At 40.3% G+C, this 26,493-nt stretch overlaps 3 protein-coding genes across 3 annotated transcripts; all 3 read left to right on the top strand.

The window, feature by feature from the left end:
* The first annotated feature begins 10,312 nt into the window (after positions 1–10,312).
* On the top strand, positions 10,313–11,224 carry LOC110611579. Its single transcript, XM_021751969.1, has one exon. It carries the CDS (start codon positions 10,313–10,315, stop codon positions 11,222–11,224), a length of 912 nt encoding a protein of 303 aa, XP_021607661.1.
* A 2,501-nt stretch (positions 11,225–13,725) lies between these two features.
* On the top strand, positions 13,726–15,803 carry LOC110611578. Its single transcript, XM_021751968.1, has 4 exons — positions 13,726–14,665; positions 14,825–15,153; positions 15,318–15,440; positions 15,534–15,803. Exons 1-4 carry the CDS (start codon positions 13,726–13,728, stop codon positions 15,801–15,803), a joined length of 1,662 nt encoding a protein of 553 aa, XP_021607660.1.
* A 4,889-nt stretch (positions 15,804–20,692) lies between these two features.
* Positions 20,693–21,563, top strand: LOC110610389 (homeobox-leucine zipper protein ATHB-52). The gene has a single exon (XM_021750297.2). The coding sequence runs from the start codon at positions 20,812–20,814 to the stop codon at positions 21,322–21,324; it is 513 nt and encodes a 170-aa protein (XP_021605989.1). The 5' UTR covers positions 20,693–20,811; the 3' UTR covers positions 21,325–21,563.
* The last annotated feature ends 4,930 nt before the right edge of the window (positions 21,564–26,493 follow it).

Below are 26,493 nucleotides of genomic sequence, written 5' to 3'. Positions count from 1 at the left end.
TCTTTTGCAAGACTTCAAAGGGTCCGATGTACCGCGGAGCCAGCTTACCCTTCCTCCCGAACCGAACCACTCCTTTCATTGGAGACACCTTGAGCAATACCAGATCTCCCTCCTTAAACTCTACTAGTCTTCTGCGGATGTCTGCATAACTCTTCTGTCTGCTTGCAGCCATCTTAATTCTCTCTCTGATTATGGGTACCACCCTGCTGGTGATCTCTACTAGCTCAGGCCCTGCCAAGGCCCTTTCTCCAACTTCCTCCCAGCAAACAGGTGACCTGCACTTCCTCCCGTACAAAGCTTCATATGGAGCCATCCCGATGCTAGCATGATGGCTGTTATTGTAGGCAAACTCCACCAAAGGTAGATGCTGCCTCCAAGAACCGCCAAAGTCCAGCACACACATTCTAAGCATATCCTCGATAGTCTGGATGGTCCTCTCCGACTGTCCGTCCGTCTGGGGGTGGAAGGCAGTGCTGAAATCCAACCTAGTACCCATGGCATTCTGCAGACTCCGCCAAAACCTGGAGGTGAACTGGGGCCCTCTATCTGACACTGTAACAGCCCGGCCCCGTACGACCGGCCCTGTTACCGCTCACACCCCGTGACCTTCCTCTAGGCCCAGCCACTGTGAGCAGCTCTTAACATCCCTTCACCCTCACGGGTTCCGGGCAGGATTTGTCCCCTTGGGTTCTCGTCAAACGCATCCTTCCCCAAGTGGATTTGGCCCAAATTTCCCTTAGGAAATTAGGTCGCCTCCCCCACTGCTCGAACCCTTGACCTCCCACTTTAAGGGAATAGTCTGGTGAGAGTGAGTACCACTCTGGAACTGGTACTCACTCTCACCAGACTATTCCCTTAAAGTGGGAGGTCAAGGGTTCGAGTAGTGGGGGAGGCGACCTAATTCCCAGAGGAAGGAATTGGGCCAAATCCACTCGGGCTAGGGCGGGCCGTAATGGCTCCCCCGAGGGACAAATCCTGCCTGGAACCCGTGAGGGTGAAGGGATGTTAAGAGCTGCTCACGACGCCAGTGGAAAGCCCGAGGTGGCAAGAGGCCAGGCGAGGGATAGCCCTGGGCCGTGAGCGGTAACAGTGCCGTGCGAGAAGGGCCGGGCTGTTACAGACACTATAGAAACAGGAACCCCATGCAGTCTGACTATCTCATCAATGTACACCTGCGCCAACTTGTCCACAGAATAGCCACTCCTGACAGGGATGAAGTGAGCAGATTTGGTGAGTCTGTCCACAATCACCCATATGGAGTCCAATCTGTTGGACGTCGCCGGTAACCCCACTACGAAGTCCATAGCTATATTCTCCCATTTCCACTCTGGAATAGGTAGCGGGTTAAGCATCCCAGCCGGCTTCTGATGTTCCAGCTTCACCCTCTGACACACTTCGCAGGCTGACACAAACTGTGCCACTTCTTTCTTCATTGCTGGCCACCAGTAAACTTTCTTCATATCTTGATACATCTTGGTGGCTCCGGGGTGAATGCTGTATCTTGCATTATGAGCCTCTCTCATAATGTCTCCTTTTAGCCCAATGTCATCTGGTACACACAATCGACTCCCATAGCGGAGGATCCCCCTATTGTCAAATCTGAACTCACTGTCCTTGCCTGACTGAACAGTCCTAGCAATCTTCACTAACTCTGGGTCCTCATGCTGTTTTTGAGCCACCTGCTCCAGAAACACGGGTGTCACTTTCATCTGAGCGACCAAGGCACCTGTACCAGACAACTCCAACTGTAGACCTTCCTCAATGAGCTTGTAAAACTCCTTCACCACTGGTCTCCTCTCTGCCATGATGTGGGATAGACTGCCTAGTGACTTCCGGCTTAGAGCGTCTGCCACGACATTCGCCTTACCCGGATGATACTGAATCTTACAATCATAGTCACTCAGCAGCTCCACCCATCTCCTCTGCCTCAAGTTCAAATCCCTCTGACTCAAGATGTACTGCAAGCTTTTATGATCTGTGAAGATCTCACATTTTACCCCATAGAGGTAGTGCCTCCACATCTTGAGTGCAAAAATCACTGCTGTCATCTCTAGGTCATGTGTGGGGTAATTCAACTCATGCTTCTTTAGCTGTCTAGAAGCATAAGCAATCACCCTCTCATTCTGCATCAGTACACAACCCAGTCCCACTCGGGACGCGTCACAAAAGACGGTAAAGTCCTCATCACTAGATGGCAGAGCTAAAACTGGTGCTGAAGTCAACCTCTTCTTAAGCTCTTCGAAACTCTCTTCGCACTGGTCGGTCCACACAAACTTCTGGTTCTTCCTGGTTAGTCTGGTCAGAGGAGTTGCTATTTTCGAGAAGTCCTGAACGAACCTCCTGTAGTAACCTGCCAAACCCAAGAAACTCCTGATCTCCGTCACTGAAGTGGGTCTAGGCCAGTTAGCCACAGTTTCTACCTTCTTGGGGTCTACCTCTATTCCATTTTCTGACACCACATGCCCCAAGAATGAAATGCTCCTCAGCCAGAACTCACACTTGGAGAACTTGGCATACAAGCCATGCTCCCTCAAGGTCTGTAGAACCATCCTCAGATGATGGGCATGCTCCTCTGCATTCCTGGAATACACTAGGATATCATCTATGAAGACAATAACGAAGTGATCCAGGTACTGGCTAAACACTCTATTCATGAGATCCATGAATGCTGCAGGGGCGTTGGTTAACCCGAACGGCATCACAAGGAACTCAAAATGCCCATATCTGGTCCTGAAAGCTGTCTTTGGCACATCTTCTTCTCTGATCCTCAGCTGATGGTACCCAGATCTCAGATCTATTTTGGAGAAACAACCCGCTCCTGCTAGCTGGTCGAACAGATCGTCGATCCTTGGCAATGGGTACTTGTTCTTGGTAGTGACTTTGTTCAACTGTCTGTAGTCGATACAAAGTCTAAGGGATCCATCCTTCTTTCTCACAAACAAAACGGGAGCACCCTAGGGTGAGGTACTCGGTCGGATGAAGCCCTTGTCTACCAGCTCCTGCAATTGCTCCTTCAACTCTTTCAATTCTGCTGGCGCCATCCTGTAGGGAGGGATAGAGATCGGTCGGGTTCCAGGCATCAGTTCTATCTCGAACTCTATCTCCCTAGCAGGTGGTAAACCTGGCAGCTCGTCTGGGAACACATCTAAGAACTCTCTAACCACTGGCACTGAGGCGGGCTCTCTAACCTGACTGCTAAGCTCTCTCACATGAGCCAAATACCCCTGACATCCCCTCCTAAGCAACCTACGAGCCTGAAGGGCTGATATCAGACCTCTAGGTGTACCCCTCTTTTCTCCTCTAAAGACGACCTCAGACCCATCCTAACCTCTGAACCTGACTACCTTGTCCCTGCAATCCAAGGTAGCACCATGGGTAGATAACCAGTCCATCCCTAGAATGACGTCAAAATCTGTCAAATCTAGAACCACTAGGTCGGCGGACAAGCATCTTCCCTCAACAAACACAGGACTACACTGGCAGACTGACTCTGCCACTGATGGATCACACTTGGGTCCACTGACCCAGAGAGGACACTCTAACCCAGAAGTCATCAGACCTAACCTCTCCAAGGCTCTCGGAGCAATAAAAGAATGAGATGCACCAGGGTCCATCAAGGCATACACATCTGAACAACCAATGATTAAGTTACCTGCCACCACGGTGTTAGATGCATCTGCCTCCTGCTGTGTCATTGTGAAGATCCGTGCTGGAGCTGATGGACCTTCACCTCTGAAACCCGCTGAAGAAGAGGCTGCTCCTCTCCCTCTGCCTCTGCCACTGGCCTGAGTCATGGCTGGAGCTGCTGGCTGCGCTACACTGCCTGAAGCTGTCTGCTGGGACTGAGCCATCGGGACTGCTCTTGGACAATCTCGAGCCATATGCCCCTCCTGACCACATCTGAAACAGGCGTTCGTCCCAAACCGACATACTCCCCTGTGTGGCCTACCACACTTCGCACAAACTGCATTATCCGCACCAGAGCTTGAGCCACTCCCAAATCCCAGACTAGACTTGACTTTATTCCAGAACTTATTCTTCTTACCCTTGGGCTTACCCCATTTCTTACTGCCTGAAGCTGCTGCACTCAAGGTAGAGGGATCTAATCTTCCCCCACCCAGAGTTTTAGAACCGGAAGACTGTGCCACTGACTACTTAACTGTCCCCTGAACGATGGCACTGGCCTCCATTTTCCTGGCCATGTCTACTATGGCATGGAAGCTCTCCCTGTCCACTGACTGGATTAAGGAGGAATACCTGGAATGAAGTTTCATGACATACCTCCTTGACCTCTTTGAATCTGTATCCAGACTCTGCCCAGCAAAAGGCAACAACTCCAAGAATCTGTCGGTGTACTCCTCTACACTCATTTCATCCGTCTGCCTCAACTGTTCAAACTCTATCATCTTCAGCTCCCTTGAACTATCGGGAAAAGCCCATCCTGCAAACTCGTTTGCAAACTCTTCCCAAGTCATGCTGTCCACTCTTGGGTTCACATAATTCTTGAACCACTCTCGTGCCTTCTTGCACTTAAGCGTGAACCCAGCCATCTGAATGGCTCTACTATCATCAGCCCCAATCTCATCTGTGATTACTTTAACCCTTTCAAGATACACAAATGGGTCATCCCCTTTTTCATACTGAGGAGCACCCAATTTCATGTAGTCAGTCATCTTGACCTTGCTCCCACTGGCTGAGCTAGGTCTAGAAGGTTGAGTAACTGGGGCTGCTGGTTCTGCTGGTGGTGGAGATGGTGCAACATTTTCTGAGGTAGGGTTTGCTGGATTTGGATAGTAAGGTGGGGGTGGATACATTGGGTACTGAGAGTATGGTGGGTAGTATGGTGGGTACGGCATCTGGGTGGGATAAGGGGTAAAGCTAGGGTAATCCGATGTACCTCCCATCGAATACCCGGGGTGTTGTGAGAAGTGTGGGTAGTAAGGTGGCTGAACAAATCCCGAGGCCTGAGTGCCTCCTTGGGATTCTCCCATACCTTCCTCCGACATGCTAACTCCCAGACTGCCATCCCTCCTCTGCTCTACATCCATATCATCCCCCACGTCCTCTGACGCTCCTCCCTGAACTGTTCCTCTGACTGATCTGCTTCTACCCAGATCCAGAGACCTTCTAGGGTCTCTTACTGCTCTTTCTCTGCTAGACCTACTAGACATTGCCCTCGGCAATGCTGGAGGACGGGCGCTCATGCCCTCATCCTCAGGTGGTACTCCAATCAATCTTGCTGATCGATGAGTTCCCCTCATCCTGTTTTCTGAAAAACAGTACACATAGCACAAACATTAGCATCATATGGTTCATGTGGGCACACATGAACCCGCATCACATACACCACATATCATAGCATATCATTAATGCACATGCATATCATCATGGCATTTCACATCATCATACAAGACAGGACTCCACATCCTATCCTAGTGGACATGATCTTTCCTATTGTGCTTGACCTTCTATAACATCTATGAGCCCGACACTCTAGGTCCGACCATATGAACCTAGGGCTCTGATACCATTCTGTAACGACCCGAAAATCGGACCGCTACCGGCGCTAGGATCTGGGTCGACTTAAGGCCGCCGGGACCCGTAGCAAGCCTGACATGCATCCTGAAAACCTGCTTAATCCCATACATGATCAAAAACATACATAAAAATTAAAACTTTTCTTTCCATATACATCAACCAAACTCAACCTGCGCATATACATCATACATAACAGTGATCCCTCTATGGGATCTCATCAGTGTCCCAAATGGGTGACATAACATATGCTGAGTTGGTTACATAAACATCATAAAAATCTCTACGATCATGTAATAAAAGGGATAACAACAATCTATGGTCAAGCACACCTCTAATATCCATAAACATCCTTACATAACTATACTGTACTTTTACATTACAATTTGATCATGTCCATTGCTAGCTATTACATAAGCATGACTTCTTTACTCTATCCGGACTCCCACACTATACTGTACCTGCAAGCCTGGGGGTGAAGGGAGAGGGGTGAGCTAAAAGCCCAGTGAGCTGAACTATAAAACATTTTAACACTATGCTTTAATGAAATGCATCATAACACAGACAATTCACATAGGGGTTGGGTGAACTTGTCACCAATTAGTCCAAGCTAACATTGTGCTAGGCCGTAGCATGGGGTCCTGGTCTTCCTGTCATGCATACATTACTTACCATTATTCCAGGGCCTCCTCTGGGCTCCTGGTCTTCGAGTCCACAATCGTGCCAGGCCGTAGAATGGGGTCCTGGTCTTTCATTTCCGTGCCAGGCCGTAAAATGGGGTCCTGGTCTTCCTGTCATGGACTAATTGGGTCATCCAACATTCACCCACATCAACAACAATAGATGCAATGCGGCATATTCGTGAAGCTAATGCAATCATCCTATTGCATGATCATGATGCATGAAACATGATAAAACATTTAATTTAAAAGATTAAGTTTAGTTCCACTCACCTCTGGCTGACTCTGACAACACCGAAGCAGCTGACCTCACTGCTGGGGTCCTCGGTTCCTCGGGTCCGAACCTACACAGGTGGACTCAAATGAGGGACCAAACATACTAGAACATAACTCTAAAATACTCCCCAAAAACCCCCCTAAAACATCATGAACCAATCATACAAAAACATGCAAAGAAGGCCTGGACAGGGCACTTTCGGCGGAAGGTTCGGTGGCCGAAAGTCTCTCCAGAGCCGAAAGTCAGATAGGTTCGGCGGCACCTTCGGTGGCCGAACCTCCCAGACAGATCCGAAAGTCTTCTTTCGGGGGCAAGCTTCGGCAGCCGAATGCTGCCTCCACAAGGGGGTTCGGCGGCCGAAACTCCCTTCGGCGGCCGAACCTGGTTTCTGCCAGAAGGGCAGAAACTTGGTTCACATGAACCCCTTGCCTCCCAAAACCTCAAATCATGCATAAATCTCAACTAAAACATGCATACAAGTTCCTAGGGGTCTCAAACAATCATATACCCCAACTACAACACTTCAAACACACACAATCAACACACATTGTTCAAAACATCAATATTAACCCATAACTCAACATATAACCTAACATGCCTTTCTACCCATAGATCTTGCATAAAACTTATTTAAAACACATAAGGAGCTTAAGATCGGCTCTTACCTCTTGAAGATCGAGAGGGAGATGACCTAAACTTGGAGATCCACGAAAATGAGCTCCTGAGTTCCCAAAGCTCCAAAACTTGGTTTAAATGCTCAAAACTTGCAATGTGAGTTTAAAACTCAATAAAAATGGAAGAGATTTGGAGGAAGAACACAAGAGTTGCAAAGGGAAAGTCGGAAGCTTGCTGTGGCCGAGAATGGGAGAAAACTCGCCCATTTCGGCTAAGTGCCCCTTTTATAGGTGGCTGGCCAGGCCACGTTCGGGGGCCGAATGTGCCTCCGCATCCATGCAATGTTCGGCGGCCGAACTTGACTTTCGGCGGCCGAAACTGGACTTCCCTAACTCATGCTTTCGGGGGCCTAACGTGCCTCCAAAACGCATGCATGTTCGGCGGCCGAACTTGACTTTCGGCGGCCGAACCTGGGTTTTCCTCCAAGGACTTTTTATGCAAAAACTCATTTAATTTCATACTTAAAATCATAAAACACATTAAAACATTTTTATAAAACATGATTCTACCCTTCTAGAGGTCTCCGGCATTCGAGATTCCACCGGACGGTAGGAATTCCGATACCGGAGTCTAGCCGGGTATTACACCAGAGGTGAGTGGAATAACCTATTACGTTTTTAAAGCAAATAAATGGACATTTTAGCATGATTCACGCATCATTAATGCCATGAGATATACTAGATTGTTGCACTAGAATTCACGAATATGTTGCATTGCATACTCTACTGTTGTTGTTGTGGATGAATGTTGGATGATCCATAGCCCTCGATCTATGATGTGACGATGTGATATGTACGGTACGGAATGTAAGACCAGTGGGACCCATTCTACGTTCGCTGGCACTATGTAAGAGAAAGACCAGGACCCATTCTACGTTCTGGCACATTGGAATGTTATGTTATGCCATGTAAGGGAAAGACCAGGACCCATTCTACGTTCTGGCACAGTTGGACTATGTAGAGGACTATTGGTGACAACTTCATCCTTGATGTGATTAGCTGTGATGTGATGCATTCCATGTTATCATATGTTTTGAATGTTTTATTATTCTGCTCACTGGGCTCTAGTAGCTCAACCCTCTCCTTAATTCCCTAGGTTTGCAGGTACAGGGTAGACCAGGACGTCCGCAAGAGTAGTGAAGTCATGTGTTTGTAATAGATAGTGTGGACATGATAAATGTATTTGATGTTATGTAAAAGTACAGTTTAGACATGTAATGTAATGAGGCTTATGGATGATAGAGGTGTGCTTGACCATAGAATGTTGTTATCCCTTTAATACATGATCTTAGATGTTTTATGATGTTTATGTAAACCAACTCAACATATGTTGTATTGCCCATTGGGGCATTGATGAGATCCCACAGAGGGGTCAATGCTTATGATTATGACTATATTCAGTGCATGCACAGTTTGATTTTGGTGTATGATAGAATGTATGAAGGAAAAGTTTTAATTTTTATGTATGTGGTTGATCATGTATGGGATTAAACAGGTTTACAGATTGCATGTCAGGCTTGCTACGGGTCCCGGCGGCCTTAAGCCGACCTGGATCCTAGCGCCGGTAGCGGTCCAATTTTCGGGTCGTTACAGGCGTAGTGCAGGCACGCCTGGACTTCCATATCACAACATCATGTCATAACGTGTGAGGGCTAATGGATCATTCAACATTCATCCACATCAACAACATAATATGCAATGCAACATATTCGTGAATTCTAATGCAAGCACCCTAGTATATCTCATGGCATTCATGATGCGTGTATCATGCTCAAAATTTATTTATTTACTTTGAAACCAAATAAGGTATTCCACTCACCTCTGGCTGAAGCTCTAACAGACTCAGAAGTAGCTGAACTCACTGCTGGGGTCTTCGGTTCCTTGGGTCCGAACCTACACAGGTGGACTCAAATGAGGGACCTAACATACATAAACATGACTCTAAAATACTCCCCAAAAACCCCCTAAAACACCTTAAAACAATCACATAAATCATGCAAAGGAGGGCTGAACAGGGCACTTTCGGCGACAGGTTCGGCGGCCGAAAGTCATGCACCTTCGGCGGCACTTTCGGCGGCCGAAGGTTCCCTCCAGAGACGAAACTCATGCATGTTCGGCGGCACCTTCGGCGGTCGAAAGTCCCTTCCAGAGCCGAAAGTCCACTTTCGGAGGCAGGGTTCGGCAGTCGATACATGCTACCATAGGCAGGTTCGGCGGCCGAAAGAACCTTCGGCTGCCGAACCTGAGTTCTTCCCAAAAGGGCAGAAACTCAGCTCAACATGCATAAATACCTCCCAACTCATTCAATCATGCATTTTCCTATTCTACAACATGCATACTCAAGCATACAAGCTCCTAGGGGCTTCAAACTATCCTAAACCCCATCTACAACACATCAAACATGCATAACCAACATACATTGTTCATAAACGCACAGTAAACCCATAAACTCCACATAGACCTACACATGCATTTCTACCCCAAGAAACTTCATAAAACTTACTTAAAACATTAAAGGAACTATGGATCTACTCTTACCTCTTGAAGAACGAGAGGAGAGACGATCCAACTTGGAGATGGGAGAGATCTCAACTCTTTGGTCTCCAAGCTTCCAAAACTCGCTCTTTTGTTCAAATATCTTCAAATCAACATAAAGATTGTTAAAAACGTGAAAGATCAAAGGAAAAACATCTAAAATGAACCATGGGAGAGCAAGAACTCACCGTGGCTGAAAATGGGGAGAAAACTCGCCTGTTTCAGCCATGGAGCTCTTATATAGGGGCTGGCAGACCACCTTTCGGCAGCCTAAAGTGCCTCCAAAACTCATGCAAGTTCGGCGGCCGAACATGAGGTTCGGCAGCCGAACCTTTGAAACTTTCGGAAGCCTAACTTGCCCCCCTAAACCATCCCACGTTCGGCGGCCGAACTTGAGGTTCGGCGGCCGAACCTGGAAATATCTCCTTGGTCTTTTTCATTTAAAACTCAATTTCCTTTTTGCTTAAAACCATAAAATACATTAAAACATTTTGTGAAAACATGATTTTACCCTTCTAGAGGTTTCCGACATCCGAGATTCCACCGGACGGTAGGAATTTCGATACCGGAGTCTAGCCGGATATTACAATGGAGCTCCGTCTTTTTGTGATATGGTGGTTAATGGAGGCGGAGACACTAGGGTTCCTGAGAATATTGGTATTTCTAATACTGATAATGCGACTGATGTTCTCTCGGATAAGGAGGATGATGAGGAGAAAGATGAGCTTTGCCCTGAGATTTGGTTGTCTAGGGAAAAGAAAGAGAGGTTGTATAAGCCATGGTCTCGTTCCTTGTTGACCAAGTTAATGGGAAAAATAATATGTTATACCTATTTGTTGCGGAGGATCAAGGAGCTGTGGAAACCTACTTCCCCAATAGATATTATCTCTATTGAGAATGGGTTTTACTTGGTGAAATTCAACAGTGCTGATGATTATGAACATGCACTCCTAGAGGGACCTTGGGTTATCGCAGACCATTATTTGACTATTAGCAGATGGTGCTCGGAATTTGATCCTTTCCAAGCAACTTTTGAGAAGCTTACAGTATGGATTCGGTTTCCTTGCCTCCCGATAGAATATTATGATGAGAACTTCCTTATGAGAGTGGGAGCTAAGGTGGGTAAACCAATAAGGGTGGATACAAGGACGAGTTTGGTTTCTAGAGGCCGGTTCGCTAGGATGTGTGTTGAAGTTGATCTTTCTAAACCTCTTCTTTCGAAATTCAAACTGCAAAAACGTATTAGAAAGATTGAGTATGAGGGTCTGCACATGATTTGTTTCAAATGTGGGAGATTTGGTCATGTTGCTGATCATTGTCCGGCGAAGACTCATAGTAGCAACCCTGACGTGCCGGTGACGGTGACTGTGGTTAACGATGAGGGTGTTGACGCGAGATTCAAGGATGTTAATCCGAAAATTTTGGAAGATTTTGGCGAATGGATGATGGTCCGGAAGGAAAGAAAGCGTAATCCTAGGGGACAAGGAAGGCAACAAAATAATCAAGATAATGCCAAACAATGAGATTCCGGGAAGAAAGATCTGTCGGATAAGGATGGGAATCGATTTCAGACTTTGAATGAGGTTGTAGAGGAAGATGTGATGGTTAATGAGAAAGGGTCTGATCAAGTGCATGGGGCTACAGAACAACACATTTCTACTGCTGGGTCGAAAGGGAAAGGGGTCCAGGTTGAAAGAAATTATGGGCCTAAGAATATTTCTGCTACTACGCTGAAAACTCATAGTGGTAATAGAACTAGCCCTCCTGTTCCAAGAGCGCAACCAGTGAGTATTAGTGGTAAGGAAGCGATCCCTTATGCTTCAGGGACAACACCTAGGTCTTCTAGCGTGAGACCTGCTGTGTCGAGACAGGCAGCTGCCGAGAAAGAACAAGTGGTGGTCAGGGGTAGTAGAGGGTCGGATGAGGTTCATAAATGGGTGGTTGCTCAGAAGGATGGTAGAGTAGGTCTTGCAAATTTAGAGAACCCTGCCGTGTCTGTGGATAATCATAAAGACCCTCAATTCCCTCATCCTTCTGCCCTGGATAATGTTGGTATAATAGAGCATAATACTATGGAGATGGATACTGCATTATTAGGAGCATCGACCTCAGTTAATATGGGTACTGATCAGGCGGAAAGGAATGGAGATGTGGAGGGCCCTGTGGATGACCCTATGAGTATTTGATTTCTCTTAGTTTTTCTCCTTTTGAAACTAAGATATCTCGTGGGTATATGGTGCTTTTTATCCTTTTCCTTTGTTATTACTATTTTTTTAATGATTATTTCTTCTTGGAATTATCAAGGGGCAGTTTCGCCAAATTTTAGAAGGGCTGTTAATGAATATAGAAGGCTTTATAAAATTGATGTGATAGCCTTATTGGAGACTCGTGTTTCTGGATCCCAAGCTGATAAAATTTGTAGAGACTTGGGGTTTAAACATTGGCTCAGAGTTGAGGCTTTTGGTTTTAGTGAAGGCATTTGGGTTTGCTGGAACAACAATGGATTTGAGTTGGAAGTGCTAAACACTCATCCTCAATTTATTAATTGCAGAATCAAGCCTACTTGGGGTTCTCCTTGGATTGTTAGCTTTGTATATGGGAGTCCCAACACTGGCCTTAGACACTTATTATGGGAGGACCTTAGACTTTCTTGTTTGAATATGGATGAGGAATGGGTGGTATTGGGAGATTTTGATGCTGCGGTCTCTATGGAGGAATAATATGGGTATCGTACTTATAATGCCACTGGTTCTAGAGAGTTTCAGGATTGGCTTTTTGATACTGCTTTGGTGGACATGGGGTATGAAGGGGTGCCTATTACTTGGAGTAGGAGTGATGGGAGAGATGGTATTAAGATGGCTAGATTGGATAGAGGAGTATGCACAATGGCTTGGCAGTGGAGGTTTGCTGAGGCTATGATTATTCATCCTCCTAAATTCCATTCGGATCATTGCCCTATTATTTTATCTTTGGGAGAGCAACCTTTGCCAAATGGTAATTTCTTCCGTTGCCAAGCGGCTTGGTTTGCTCATCCTGATTTTGTTGATTCTGTTCGTACTATTTGGAATCATTCTAATGAGCTGTGGAGCAATATTGAGAGTTTACAGTAAGGATTAATGAAATGGAATAGAGAGGAATTTAGAAATATTTTTGCTAAGAAACGTTAGCTTTTGAGGAGAATTGAAGGGGTACAGCGTGCTCTTGCTTTGATCGGGTACTCTCCTAATTTAGTCAAGCTGGACTTTCTTTTACGTCAGAAGATGGAGGAGGTTTTAAAACAAGAAGAGCTCTACTGGTTCCAATGATCAAAGGAAGAATGGATTGTCTCTGGTGAGCGAAACACTAAATTCTACCATTTGGCTGCTAAAGTTAAAAAGAAGAGAAAATTAATTTCGGCGCTTCAAGACTCTAATGGGCAGTGGGTGACTGATGAGGCTTCATTAGAAAATTTGGTTGTTCAGTTTTATAAGGGCTTGTTCACTAATGATTTGACTTATGTGTTGTCTAATCTTGAAGGCATTGCTTGTCGTCGAATCCCTGAGGAGCTTCGTGCTGACCTTGATAAACCATATCAAAAAGAGGAAGTGGCTCGAGCTTTATTTCAGATGGCATCTTTTAAAACTGCTGGTGAGGATGGTTTCACAGCAGGCTTTTTTCAACGTGCCTGAAGTGTTTTAGGTAATGTTGTGTGTGATCTTGTTTTGGGTGTTTTGCATGGTAATCCCTTGCCTGATGGGCTAAATTCCACTTTAATCACTTTGATTCCGAAGGTTGAGAATCTGACCCATATTGCTCAGTTTAGACCAATTAGTCTTTGTAACGTTTTATATAAAATTATTACAAAGACTATGGTTAATTGGTTAAAGTATGTTATGTCATTCTTGATTGGCCCGGAACAAAACAGTTTTGTACCAGAAAGGCAAATTGTGGATAATATTGTTATATATCAAGAGGTGCTCCACTCGATCATATATCAAGAGGTGCTCCACTCGATGAAAATAAGGCTAAAGGGGTTAAGGGTTATATGGCTTTGAAGATCGACTTGGAAAAAGCCTACGATAGATTTAATTGGGACTTTCTTGAATTAGTGTTATCCAATACTGGGTTTTCAGATGCTTGGATCAATAATATTATGAAGTGTGTCAGCTCGGCTACGTTGAAATTACTATGGGATGGTAAAAAATTAGAAGGGTTCAAGCCTTCTCGAGGGGTTCGGCAAGGTGATGCTATGTCCCTTTATCTTTTTGTTTTATGTATTGAGCAGTTGAATAATATGATTGCTGCATCGGTCAATGAGGGGTTATGGAAGCCTATACCTATATGTAGAGGAGGACCAGCTATATCTCATTTGATGTTTGCCGATGATATGGTCCTCTTCGCTGAAGCCTCGGTTGAGCAGATGGGTTGTATCTTGAAGATTTTGAATGATTTTTCGCTTGTGTCTGGGCAGCAAATAAATTTCAGCAAGTCCTCCATATTTTTCTCTCCAAATATTACTTCAGATTTGGCTGAAAATTTAGTGAATATGGCAGGGATGGCTAGAACTGATAGTCTTGGCAGCCATCTGGGGATGCCTTCGTTTCATGGGAGAGTGGGTCCAATTTCATTTTGGGAGGTTATTGACAAGATGAAATATAGATTGTCTGGCTGGAAGGCCTCTACGCTTTCTAAAGCAGGGAGGGTCACTAGGATTAGCTCGGTTCTTAATGCAATTCTGGTGTTCTTAATGCAGACTACAGTGCTTCCTGTTTCAGTTTGCAAAGAAATGGAAAAGATATGTGGAGACTTTTTATGGCATGGAAATTCTAGTGATAAGAAGTTGCACCTAGTCAATTGGGCGACGGCGACTAAGCCTAAACATATGGGTGGACTGGGTATACGTTGTATGAGACACATGAACCAGGCGCTTGTGGGCAAGCTAGCATGGCGAGCTTTGCATAGTTGTGATGAGTTTTGGACTAAATGTTTGTTTAAGAAATATACTACTGGTAGAGCTTCATAGGATATGAAGATGAAAAGTGGAGCATCTATGAATTAGAGAGCGGTGTGTTTTGGTTTGGAGCTTCTTCGTAAAGGAATCAGTCACAATGTGGTTTCTAGGAATGAGATACTCTTTTGGACAGATTCATGGCTGTCTATAGGACCTTTAATTGAGTTCACTTTGGTGCCTGCTTCCCATTTGAGTCTATCAGACAAGATTCACAACTACTGGATTGAGGGTGTAGGATGGAATTGGGATGTCTTGAGGGAAGTTCTTCCCCAAAATATTTTGAGCTTCTTGCAACCGTTAACTCTATCTAATGGTGTTGAGGATATTGATGGCGTGATTTGGAGCAAAAACTCATCGGGTAGGTATTCTGTTAAATCAGGATATGAAGTTCTTTTAAATTCTAATGGGGAAGACCTTCAGCGGGTTTGGAAATGGATATGGAAGGCTAGAGGAACACAGCGGGTTAGAATGTTTACGTGGGAGGTTGCTCATGGAAAAATCATGTGTAACATAGAGAGAAACTCGGTTTCACTAATTTTGATGGTTGTGGCTTATGCTCTTCTACACCAGAAATGATCTTTCATGCTTTGAGAGATTGTCCTTTGGCAATGCGATTATGGAATTAGCTTGGTGCTGAACAAATTGAGAATAATTTCTTTCGTATCAATGATGTGTTTAGGTGGCTGGCCTCTAATTTACAGAGTATTAATGCTCAGATCAATGGTGTTTCTTGGGATATTGTGTTTGCTGTCGGTCTATGGTGGCTATGGAAGTGGTGAAATTCCTTTGTCTTTGATCGTGATTCTCACCACTCTGAGCTCTCATCGGATTTTATTTTGAAGGAGGCTAAAACGGTTCAGGTGGCATGGCAGAGAGACTCGCTGCACAAGGATGGGTTGAAGTATTTATCTTTCATTGCTTGGCAACCAGGTGGCTTAGGATGGGTAACTGTTAACACAGATGGTAATGTGAATTCTCGTGGTGGAGGTTGTGCTGGTGTCTTCAGGGACCATTTCGGTCGCTGGCTTGGCAGTTTTACGCTTGCTTTGGGTAGATGTGATCCTTTGGAAGCGGAGTTGTGGGGGATTTACAGTGCTTTAAGGTTGACTTAGGAAAGAGGGTGGAAGAAGATTGAATTACAATCTGATTGTACAGCTGTTGTGGCTTTAGTTCAAGGACAAGGTCAATGAGCTTTTAGAATTGTTAATTTATTAAGGAACATCAATAGCCTTTTGCAGTGGCTTTAGTTCAAGGACAAGGTCAAGGAGCTTTTAGAATTGTTAATTTATTAAGGAACATCAATAGCCTTTTGCAGTAAGGTTGAGAGGTGGAAGTTAAAAAAATTTTTAGAGAAACTAATAGTGTTGCGGATCATTTTGCGAGATTAGCAGTGGGAGGAGAGGTTGAGCTTGTGTGGTTGGATAATTCCGACTGTGAGACTGACTTACTGCTAAATGCATATTATATTGGAGTTATTTTACCTATATTAATTTAATTGGGATCGCTCCTTTCTATATATATATATATATATATATAAACTATCAACTTGATATACCATTTCAATATGATGATATAATATAACAGGAGTCACTTCGTTTTCAACATCTCACACAGTAAAGTATTTTTCATGAGTAATACTATCATTTTATCTATTTTTAACAGTAAATTACATTTGAATAGACAGGTAGACTTTCAATATTAAAATAATTAAAATTGAAAGACTAAATCATTTATTTTTAAAATTAAGATACTATTTTATTATTAATAGATAATTAAGAGGAAATAGTAAATTTTCCTTAATAAACAAAATATAAATGGATTATTTCTATGTTTCATTAAACTAATCACACATGCTGTTAGAAATCAGGTTAAATAATATTCATTGATAAAATTAGGTTTATTTTTATTTTTCTATCTATATCAAATTATAAGTCACTTTCCTTTTTAATATTTTATATACATTGAAAAGTAAAATTTATTAATTTTAAATTAATTTAATAACATGATAATATATGTGGAATGTTTATTAAAAATATAATATAAAATTTATTATTTTAACTATATTAATTATTTAAATGAAAAATTAAATAGATACATCTTTATAAAACATAAATTATATTAATACATTTCAACATGATAGTAAAACTTGAAATTTATCAGATTTATTTAGATATATTTATGATTCGATTAAGTTTATGAGTAATTAATAATTTATTTTATAATTATTTATTTCAAAGAGAGTTAATATAATGAATGTTGGATTTTTAATAATTTGTCTTATAATTAAAAAAATTGTTTTTCAATTAAAAAATAGAATTAATATAGTCGCCACCTGTTTGCAATAAAATCAAATTAATCTCCACATATGAAAAAAAAAGCATAATGAAAAATCTTAAGGGCATGATCAAAGTTGACTGCTCATATGAGCATGCATGCATTTGGGAATATTATTCTAGAAGAAGAAGAAGCCATCAAAATTAATGCTTTTACCACTTGAAAACAAAATTAATTAATCAATTAAAATCATCACCTAAATCTTTTAATTTATCCGATTATAATATATATCCAAACCCTAATCATTAGACCAAATTAAATGCCAAACACATCACCATTAAGAGATGCATGAATACAATTTTCTTCTAACCCCACCAATCACCATATCATCAACAGCACAAGTGTGGGGATGAGTGTATCCCTCCAAACCACGCTATCTTCTTTTTATTTAACCCATCAAATATAATTAATTATATTTAATATAAATACCATATCCTTATACTCTTTTCTATTTTGTACTTTCTATTCATTTTATTTTTTTATTAAGAAAGATTATTTTATTTATTAATTTTTTATTATATTTATTTTCAATATATTAAGTTTTATTCAATATTAAAAGATATTTTTAAAATTTTTTGAAAAAAATAAAGTTATAATAGTGCCTCTCTTTCACTTAATTTATGGACTAAACTATTATTCTAATACTACTTGAGAAATATAAAGCGAAAAGAGAAGAGTAGAGATGAGCATCGTGATTTTACATCCGCGATTGGGGCTCGATTTTGATTATTTTTTTCGCTTGGTGATTTAGATTTCGTGTTTATACATTTTGTAAATCTTTTATCCGAAAGTCAATTTGAATATAAAATTTAAGTCTTTTTTTGTGTTATTGAGATTTTTTAAGTTTTTGATGGATTGTCGAGATTATTAATTTTCTTCTTTTTTTTTTGGTGGCTATCATCTCGACGGTTCTGTATTGCAAATTCTATGGCTAGGAGTTCGATGGTTAGAGATTGTTTTAAGGAGAGAATTCACGTTGTCATTTCGATGGAGTTTCATCGCATGTGTGTGATGATAATGGCTCTAGAGTTTCCATAACCATACCATAGTATGTCTGATTTCTCTTAAGCTGCAATGAATTTTGTCGGTGAGTATTTTCATCGCTCTGTTGAACTGTATTTTATGCTACTCTTAATTAGTGCTTTCTTTAATTTATATTGGTTGTCGATCTTTTTATTTACTTATTGGCTTTTAATAATATTTAATTTTGCGATTATTAAATTATTAGTTGATTTTTTTTTATCATAAAATTAAGGTCTCACTTGAGTTTGATTTCGCGTTACTATTATCGGTGCAGATGAGATACCGAAATGATTTTTTACGACTGATTTTGTCTGTGATTTATTTGCTTTTGGTTTTGAGACCATTGAATTGGGTTGTATTTGTTGGACTGGGTTGTATTATTAAACTGAGATGTTTTGTTTTTTTTTTTTTTAACCAAATTTACATGGGCCATAAAATGTAATTTCAGTTGCAGATAAAAAATAAAAACTATTAGTCTAATAGATATTAATAAAAAGCTATCTATTTATATGGTAAGAAAATTATAAATCAATTATATTAAGATTTGCATAAAATAAAGTAAAAATATTAATAATAAATATACGAATCTGAATTTAAATATTTCTTTAAGAAATTTGAATTCTGCATGAGATTACCAAACTCTGACAGGAACTCAATTTCAAGAAATTAAATTCAGCTTTGGTGGGCATAATTATTTTTTAATTCGTAATTAACTCTATACTTAATAAATAAAATTAACGCCATTTGATTTGCTATTAATGTGGGTCAAGATTAGGATGTGTAGGTCCCACTATGATGCATCAGCAACGGTCCACATAATTACTTAGAATCATGCAACTGACAAACAGGGAACATGATTGGATTTTCACGACACACTTTTTCTTTATTAATAGTAACAATCGTCTTTCATTAGAGTAATTTTACGTGTGATTACCGATTTTAATGCTTATTTAATTGTAGTCACTCAATATAATTTTACTTTAAAAGATTCATTCAATTTTTTATTTAAATTTTAAATAGTTAACTCTCATGAAAATACAGTAAAATTTTTTATTAGGTGTCTATATTTCTCCTACATAGATTAAATTTAAAAGGAAAAAATAGAATACAGTGAAATTTTCGATTAAATATCTATATGATTTCGTAGATTAAATTTAAAAAGAAAAAAAATAAAATTCTTTATTATGTAAAATTATAAAGGCTATAAATATTTCCCAAACTTATATGGTAAATAATCCTTTTTTTTTTTAATTTAATGAGAGAAGTAACTTTAAACATCTAAATGGAGATTCCATCAGATTTTTATTAGAATTACTATTTGAAATTCAACTAGGAAATTTTGTGGCCGTTATGAAATAAATACTAAAATTTAATAACTGCAAGAAAAATTATCCTTTCTTTTTTAAAAAATTCTTTCTTTGTTATTTCTCAGTTAAACAAGATTATGCTCTGTCAATATAAATAAAAAATAACAATAATTTCGCAATTTTGTGTTTATTTTTTACTATGCTTACTGAAAGTATATATATATATTTTAAATATGAAAATTCACCACTTACTAAACACCAATTTAATTGAATAATTACGTTAATTGGTATTAATTAATAATTACACACCCATCAAGATGTGGGGTTTAAATAAATTCTGAATCCCAATTTTGTGGGAAAGTTTCAGACGTTGTCTTGAAACTTTAGGTATCATAAACTGATGATGAATTTATAAACGTAACAAAAAAATCTTTAATCTTGAATTTTTGCATGGTAAAATATTTTTAAGCCCAATAATTTATTTATTTTTATATATTTTTAGTTATAAATTATCTTTTTAAAACAGTAATTAATTTATTAAATTTTACATATCTACTCCAATTAATATACACCGAAAAATATAAAATTTATTAATGGTAAATTAAATTTAATAATAAAATATATAAATATAAAATATATTAAAATATAATAAATAATTTATTATTTTTAATATCAATATATTATTTATTTTTACCTGTTGAATATTTAAAACTCTAAACGTAATACTCGAAAAATGGAGAAAGTGACTCAATTTCAGAAATTCTGAAACTAAGTATTATGTCTTTAGTCATTAATGTAACTATTACAGTCTGTTCGTTCGTGCTATATGAGGATATGCTTTCGTTTTACTGAGAATTTTGCATGTGCCTATAATGATATCTCGAAACTATAATCATTTCGTCTAATAATACATGTCTTACAAGCGAAGTTGTTTAAAGTGCGTTCGTTTGCTCTCGTTATGTTATGCGTTTTATTGTTTCTAACCTAGATTTCATGCTGAATATCCTGTTTTGGATCTTAAAATAACTTATTTGTTGGCGGTGCTAGCCACTGGTTTTGATGGCGAGTGTTTCTTTGGCAACTTTTAGTCTTAGGCGGTTGCCGCTTCAATCTTCTCCTTTTTCTCGATTTTGGTATAGTTCTTTTAATAGGTTCCTTTCTATATATACTTTACCTTGAGGTAAGGTTAAATACAATTATCAGTGCATTGGTAAAAAAAAAAATAAAGTTTATATTTTCGAAACTAATTAATTAAAATGGCCCCATAATATATTATATCATCATGACTCATGAGTAGGCCCATCTTCACGTGAAGACCACACATCCATATATGACTCCTTAATTAGCTCTTCCTCCTCTTTCTTCAAATTGCTTTGCAGGCTCTCTCCCCCCCACCCTCCTATAAATTAAACCCTTAAAGGATCAAAACAAACCCATCTGCCTCTCATTTCTCAGCATGGATTTCTTCCACCACGCTCAAAGCCAACAAAAACGCCGGCGCCCACCAAAACACAGCAACAAAAGGGGGCTAACACATGACCAGGTGAGGCTTCTAGAGAGAGCCTTCACCACCACCAAAAAGCTTGAGCCTGAGCTCAAGCTTGAACTCGCTAATCAATTGGGTGTCCCTCCAAAACAAGTTGCTATTTGGTACCAAAACAGGAGAGCGAGATGGAAGACACAAAGCTTGGAGCTTGACCACCGTAGGCTACAAGTGAAGCTAGAAAATGCATTGGCTGACAAAAGGAGATTAGAGAGAGAAGTTGTTCAACTCAGAGACGAGTTAAGGGAGGCTCAAATAATGGCGTTTGCTTTCAGCCCTGAGATGGTTCCTTCTCATCCTGCTCCTTCTCCTCTTCCTTTTCACTCTTGTTTTGAAGGAGGTAGCTTAGCTAGTTTGCATGAAGACGTGAATGGTGAGGTCTTGCAATTTGATGAGCTTTATGCTTGTTTGATTGGCTCTGGTTGATCAAGCTGAGGTTAGTGGGTTCTTGGCTGAGTTAAACTACGTCTTGTTTTCTGGAAAAACAAGTTTTTGGGGCCACTGTTGTGTAGCTCTGGGAATTGAAACGCCCTGCTGCAGAGATTTTGGCTGGATAATTGAGTAGGTGCATGGTCTGCTGATGAAGGTGACGAAATAATGTATAATTTCAATCACTACTCTACTCCATATATGTTTAATATCATTATGAGTTATGTTATGAGTTATGCAATTAGCGACCACAGGAGGTTTTTTTCTAATAACATATCTATTTGGAATAAAAATAATATCGTTTTATAAAGATTTTAAATATTTTTTTTTAAATTAATTTTTAACTAGTTGTTTCTCTGAACAACCGTCTTAATGACAATACCGAACAGGCCTGTTCTTATTCCCACCGGTATTGACTTGCTCGATCGTTCATACCGCTATTGACTCCTGATAGAAGGTTAATTTGTCAGGTGAGGAGAGGAAGTTGGGATTTAGTTTGACCAGAGAGAAAATTAAATTTATATATAATTATGAAAAATTTAGATAATCTTATTTTCCAACTTTTTAGGATGGATATGAAGTATAGACCATCAAGAAGGAAAATCAGTTTCCTGTAAGATTACGCTCTACTTGATCCAACTCGTCTTATTTAATTACATTTAATCACTGACTAAATATATAATTTATCTAAATCAAGATGTAAAACTTTTAATTTAGAAATAAATTCCTATTTTAATAATACTATATGTCGTAATAATTATTTTAGTTGATAATGTTTAACTAAAATTTTAATTTTTATAAGATTAAATTATATTTTAGTTCATTTAATGTAATTTTAAAATTAAATACTTAAATTTTTATATAATTATTTTGTTCAAATTGAAAGTTCCCCTATCTATAATTTTATTAGTCAATCGATAAAAAAAATATTTTAAATATCTAAAATATTCTTATAAACACTTAAATATTTTTCAATAAAAGTGAGAACTTTATATTGTATAAACTACACTTTAATTTTTAAGTTTTAGCATAATTGACAAATCAGTCAATATATTTTTTAAACTAAATTCTTAAATTTTCTTTATATTTAATTCATCTAAAATTACAGTTCTTTCATTTATTAGAGATATTAGTTTAAAACTAGTGATCAAACTTTAAAGGTTACCAGTACCACTTAAAAATAGTTGAAATTGTAAGTATTTTCTGAAAGTTTTGAGATTATAAGTATTGAAATATTTTAATAAATAAAAATTAAAGAAAAAAATATTAAAAATTAATTAAATAAGATAATATAGATAAAAGTTAATAAGGATTTGAGTGTTATTTGAAATAAAAAATCAATGATCAAAATGTTTAAATTATAATAGATAAGAACAGACTGATTATAGAGGGATTCAAGTATATGATTTAAAAAATGCAAGGATTTGAGTCATTGCCCTTCTTTTGGTGATTTTGTTGTTTTCCTTCAAATCCCTTAAAAAAATTCATGAGTTTGTTTTGTTTTTGAAGATTTGAGCTTGAATCTAAGTTTTGAAATCTTGGAGACCTCCGGAGACTGTTTTACCTCATCTCTACGTTGGGATTGCTGTCACCTTTAGATCTCCAAGAGGTAAGCCTAAATCCTTGTTTTCCCTTGTATTTTAATTGAGTTTTAAGAAGGGCTAAGGGGTTAATAATGCATGAAATGGTTAAATCTAATGTTTTAGGGTTTGAGTTGGGTTGTTATTGAATGTTTGCTTCTATGTTGTTTTTATGGTTGTTATTGGGGCTTAGGCTAGTTTTTATGCCCCTTATGCTTGATGAGTGTGTATGCATGTTTTGAGGAGTTGGGTGTGAGGATTTGAGAGTTTTGGAGGCTGTATACATATGGCAAAATTGGGCTCTACCTTGCTGGAGAACCCAGGTTTGGCCGCCGAAGCAAGATTCTGCCGTCGAACCTGCTTGTGGAGGCAGCCTTTTGGCCGCCTAACCTGCCCCTGAAAGTCCCTGACTTTTAGATCTGTGAAGGACCTTCGGCTGCCGAACCTGCCGCCGAAAGTCCCCTGCCCAGCCTTCCTTTACTTGTTTAATACGCATGTTTTGATATGTTTAAAGGGGTTTTTGGGGAGTTGCTTAGAGTCATATAATAGTTATATGTGGTCCCTCATTTGAGTTCATCTATGTAGGATCAGACTGGGGAGACCGTAGAGACCTTCAGTGAGTTAGCTGCGTCATTGATAGGCAAGCGTCAGCCAAAGGTGAGTAGAACTAAAATATTTTTTCAAAGTAACTAAACTTTTAAGCATGTTCATGCATTACGAATGCCATGTTTATGTATTAGGATGTTTGCATTAGAATTCACGAATATGATGCATTGCATAATTTACTGTTGATATGGATGGATATTGGATGACTCACTAGCCCTCGATATGATATGATATGATATGATACGGAAGTCCAGGTCGAGGCCCATTCTACGCCCCTGGCAATATGTAAGAGAAAGTCCAGGTCAAGACCCATTCTACGCCTCTGGCATTATGGATATGTCATGTTATGTTTAAGCGAAAGTCCTGAGGAGCTCCGTCGAGGGCTGGGCACATTGAATTATGTAGAGGGTTACTGGTGACAAGTCCATTTTGATGTGAATTATTTGTGTTGTGACGCATTTCATATGAACATATGTTTATTAAACTGTTTTTATGTTATGCTTACTAGGCTCTTGTAGCTTATCCCTTTCCCCTAACCCTAGGTTTGTAGGGTCGAAGATAGCTCGGGAAGCGAGCATAGTAGCTAGTATAATTCATGTAATAGTATAGTGTGGACATGTAAATTTTAATGGATTAGAATTGTGTTTGGCCCTAGTTTTCTTTACCTTGTAATCCCTGTTAACATGATCCTTACATAAAAGTTTTAACTATGAGTTATGTTTGAACCAAGCTTGAGACATGTAATGTTTACCATACTAGAGCATTTGATGAGAGCTCTAGCATGGGTTTTATATTTTCAGTATGATGCATGTACAGGTTGAGCTTGGTTTCATGGAATGTTTAAGTTTTTGTGAAGATGTATGATCATATATGGGATTTTATCAGGTACCCAGGATGCATAGTAGGCTTGCTACGGGTTTCGGCGACCTTAAGTCGATCTGAATCATAGCGCCAGTAGCGGTCCGATTCCCGGGTCGTTATAGAGTGGTATCAGAGCCCTAGATTCATATAGTTGGACCTAGAGAGTGTCAGGCTCATAGATGTTATAGAAGGGAAAGCACATTAGGAAAAATCATGTCCACTAGGATAGGATGTAGAGTCCTGTCTTGAGAAATGTATGATGATGTGTGATGCTGTGTGATGCCATGACTATATGCATGTGCATTGATGATATGTGATGTATATGATGTGGGTTCATGTGTGTCCACATGAACATTATGATGCTAATATTTATGTGGTTTATGTTGTTTTTCAGAAGACAGGATGCGAGGCTCACGTCGATCTACACGATGGACCGGAGTTCTACCTGAGAATGAGGGCATGGATGCCCTTCCTCCTACTGCTCCGTCAAGGGCACGATCGAGTAGGACCAATAGAGGTGAAACATCAAGGGACCCTAGAAGGTCTTTTAATGTAAACAGAAGGAAAACAGATCAGGGTAGGATGTCTGCGGATGTGAGGGAAACAGTAGAGGATGAGCAAAGAAGATACAGAAGTCTGGGTGTAGGTTTGTCAAAAGAGAGTATGGGAGAATCGCAAGGAGGCGCTCAGACCTCGGGTTTTGCTTACCCGCCTCAGTACCAACCCTACCCACAGGGACCGGGGTATCCGATGGGAGGCACATCAGATTTCTCTAGCTACAACCCATGTCCCTCATTCATGCCCTATCCTCCCTACTACCCACCATATCCACCCTACCCCATGTCGTTTTCGCCTCCACCCTTTTATCAAAATCCAGCAAACCCTAACCCAGGGAATGCTGCACCACCTCCTCCTCCCCCAGCAGAACTAGGAATTTTTGAAACTCAACCACCCAAACCTAACCCATCAGCAGGGAGCAAGGTTAAAATGACGGACTATCTGAAGTTGAATGCTCCCAAGTATAAAACAGGTGATGATCCATTTGAGTATCTCAAGACGGTGAAAATGATAACTGATGAGTTTGAGGCTAGTGACAATAGAGCCATTCAAATGGCGGGGTTCACCCTCAAATGCAAGAAAGCAAAGGAATGGTTCAAAAATTATGTGGACTCGAGAGTGGATAGCCTATCTTGGGAGCAGTTTGCAAATGAGTTTGCAGGATGGGCTTTTCCAGATAGTTCGAGGAGTTGAAGGTGATAGAGTTTGAATAGTTGAGGCAAACTAAAGATATGAGCGTGGATGAATACACAGATAAATTCTTGGAGTTACTTCAGTTTGTGGGTCAGGTATGTGACACTGACCAGAAGAAGGCTAGGAGGTATACCATGGGACTGTACTCTAGGTATTCTTTCTTGATCTTAGCAGCAGAGAGGGAGAGTTTTCACACTATCATGGATACAGCCAGGAAAATGGAGGCTAGTGCCATCATTCAGGGAACAGTAAAGCAACAGGTGGCACAGTCCTCGGGTTCCAAAACCCTGGGTACAGGGAAGTTTGATCTCTCCTCTCTAAATAGAGCCGCCACAGGAAGTAAAAAGTGAAACAAATCCAAGCCGAAGAAGAATAAGTTCTGGAACAGATTGAAGTCTGGTCTGGGAATGGGCGGTGGTTCAAGCTCTGATTCGGATAGCTCCGGATGTATGAGGTGCGGTAAGCCGCACAAAGGGGTCTGTCGGTTTGGGACTACAGCATGTTTCAGATGTGGACAGGAGAGGCACATGGGGCGTAAGTGTCCCAATGCAACTTTAATGGCTTAGTCTCAGCAGACAGCTTCTGGCAGCGTGGCTCAGCTAGCAGCTTTGGCCACATCTCAGGGCAGAGGGCGAGGTAGAGGGAGAGGGACAGCCTCTTCTTCAGCAGGTTTCCAAGGGGAAGGTCCTTCAGTTCCAGCACGAATCTTCACTATGACACAACAGGAGGCTAACACGTCAAACACAGTGGTGTCAGGTAAACTCACTATTGGGTTTTCTGATGTGTATGCTCTTATGGAACCTGGTGCCTCTCACTCTTTTATTTCTCCAAGAGCCGTAGAGAGTTTGGGTTTGATAGCTTCTGGGCT

This window comes from Manihot esculenta, chromosome 3 (assembly GCF_001659605.2).
Source record: "Manihot esculenta cultivar AM560-2 chromosome 3, M.esculenta_v8, whole genome shotgun sequence".
In the NCBI taxonomy this organism is placed as follows: domain Eukaryota; kingdom Viridiplantae; phylum Streptophyta; class Magnoliopsida; order Malpighiales; family Euphorbiaceae; genus Manihot; species Manihot esculenta.
This window is presented reverse-complemented; position numbering and strand designations above follow the sequence as displayed.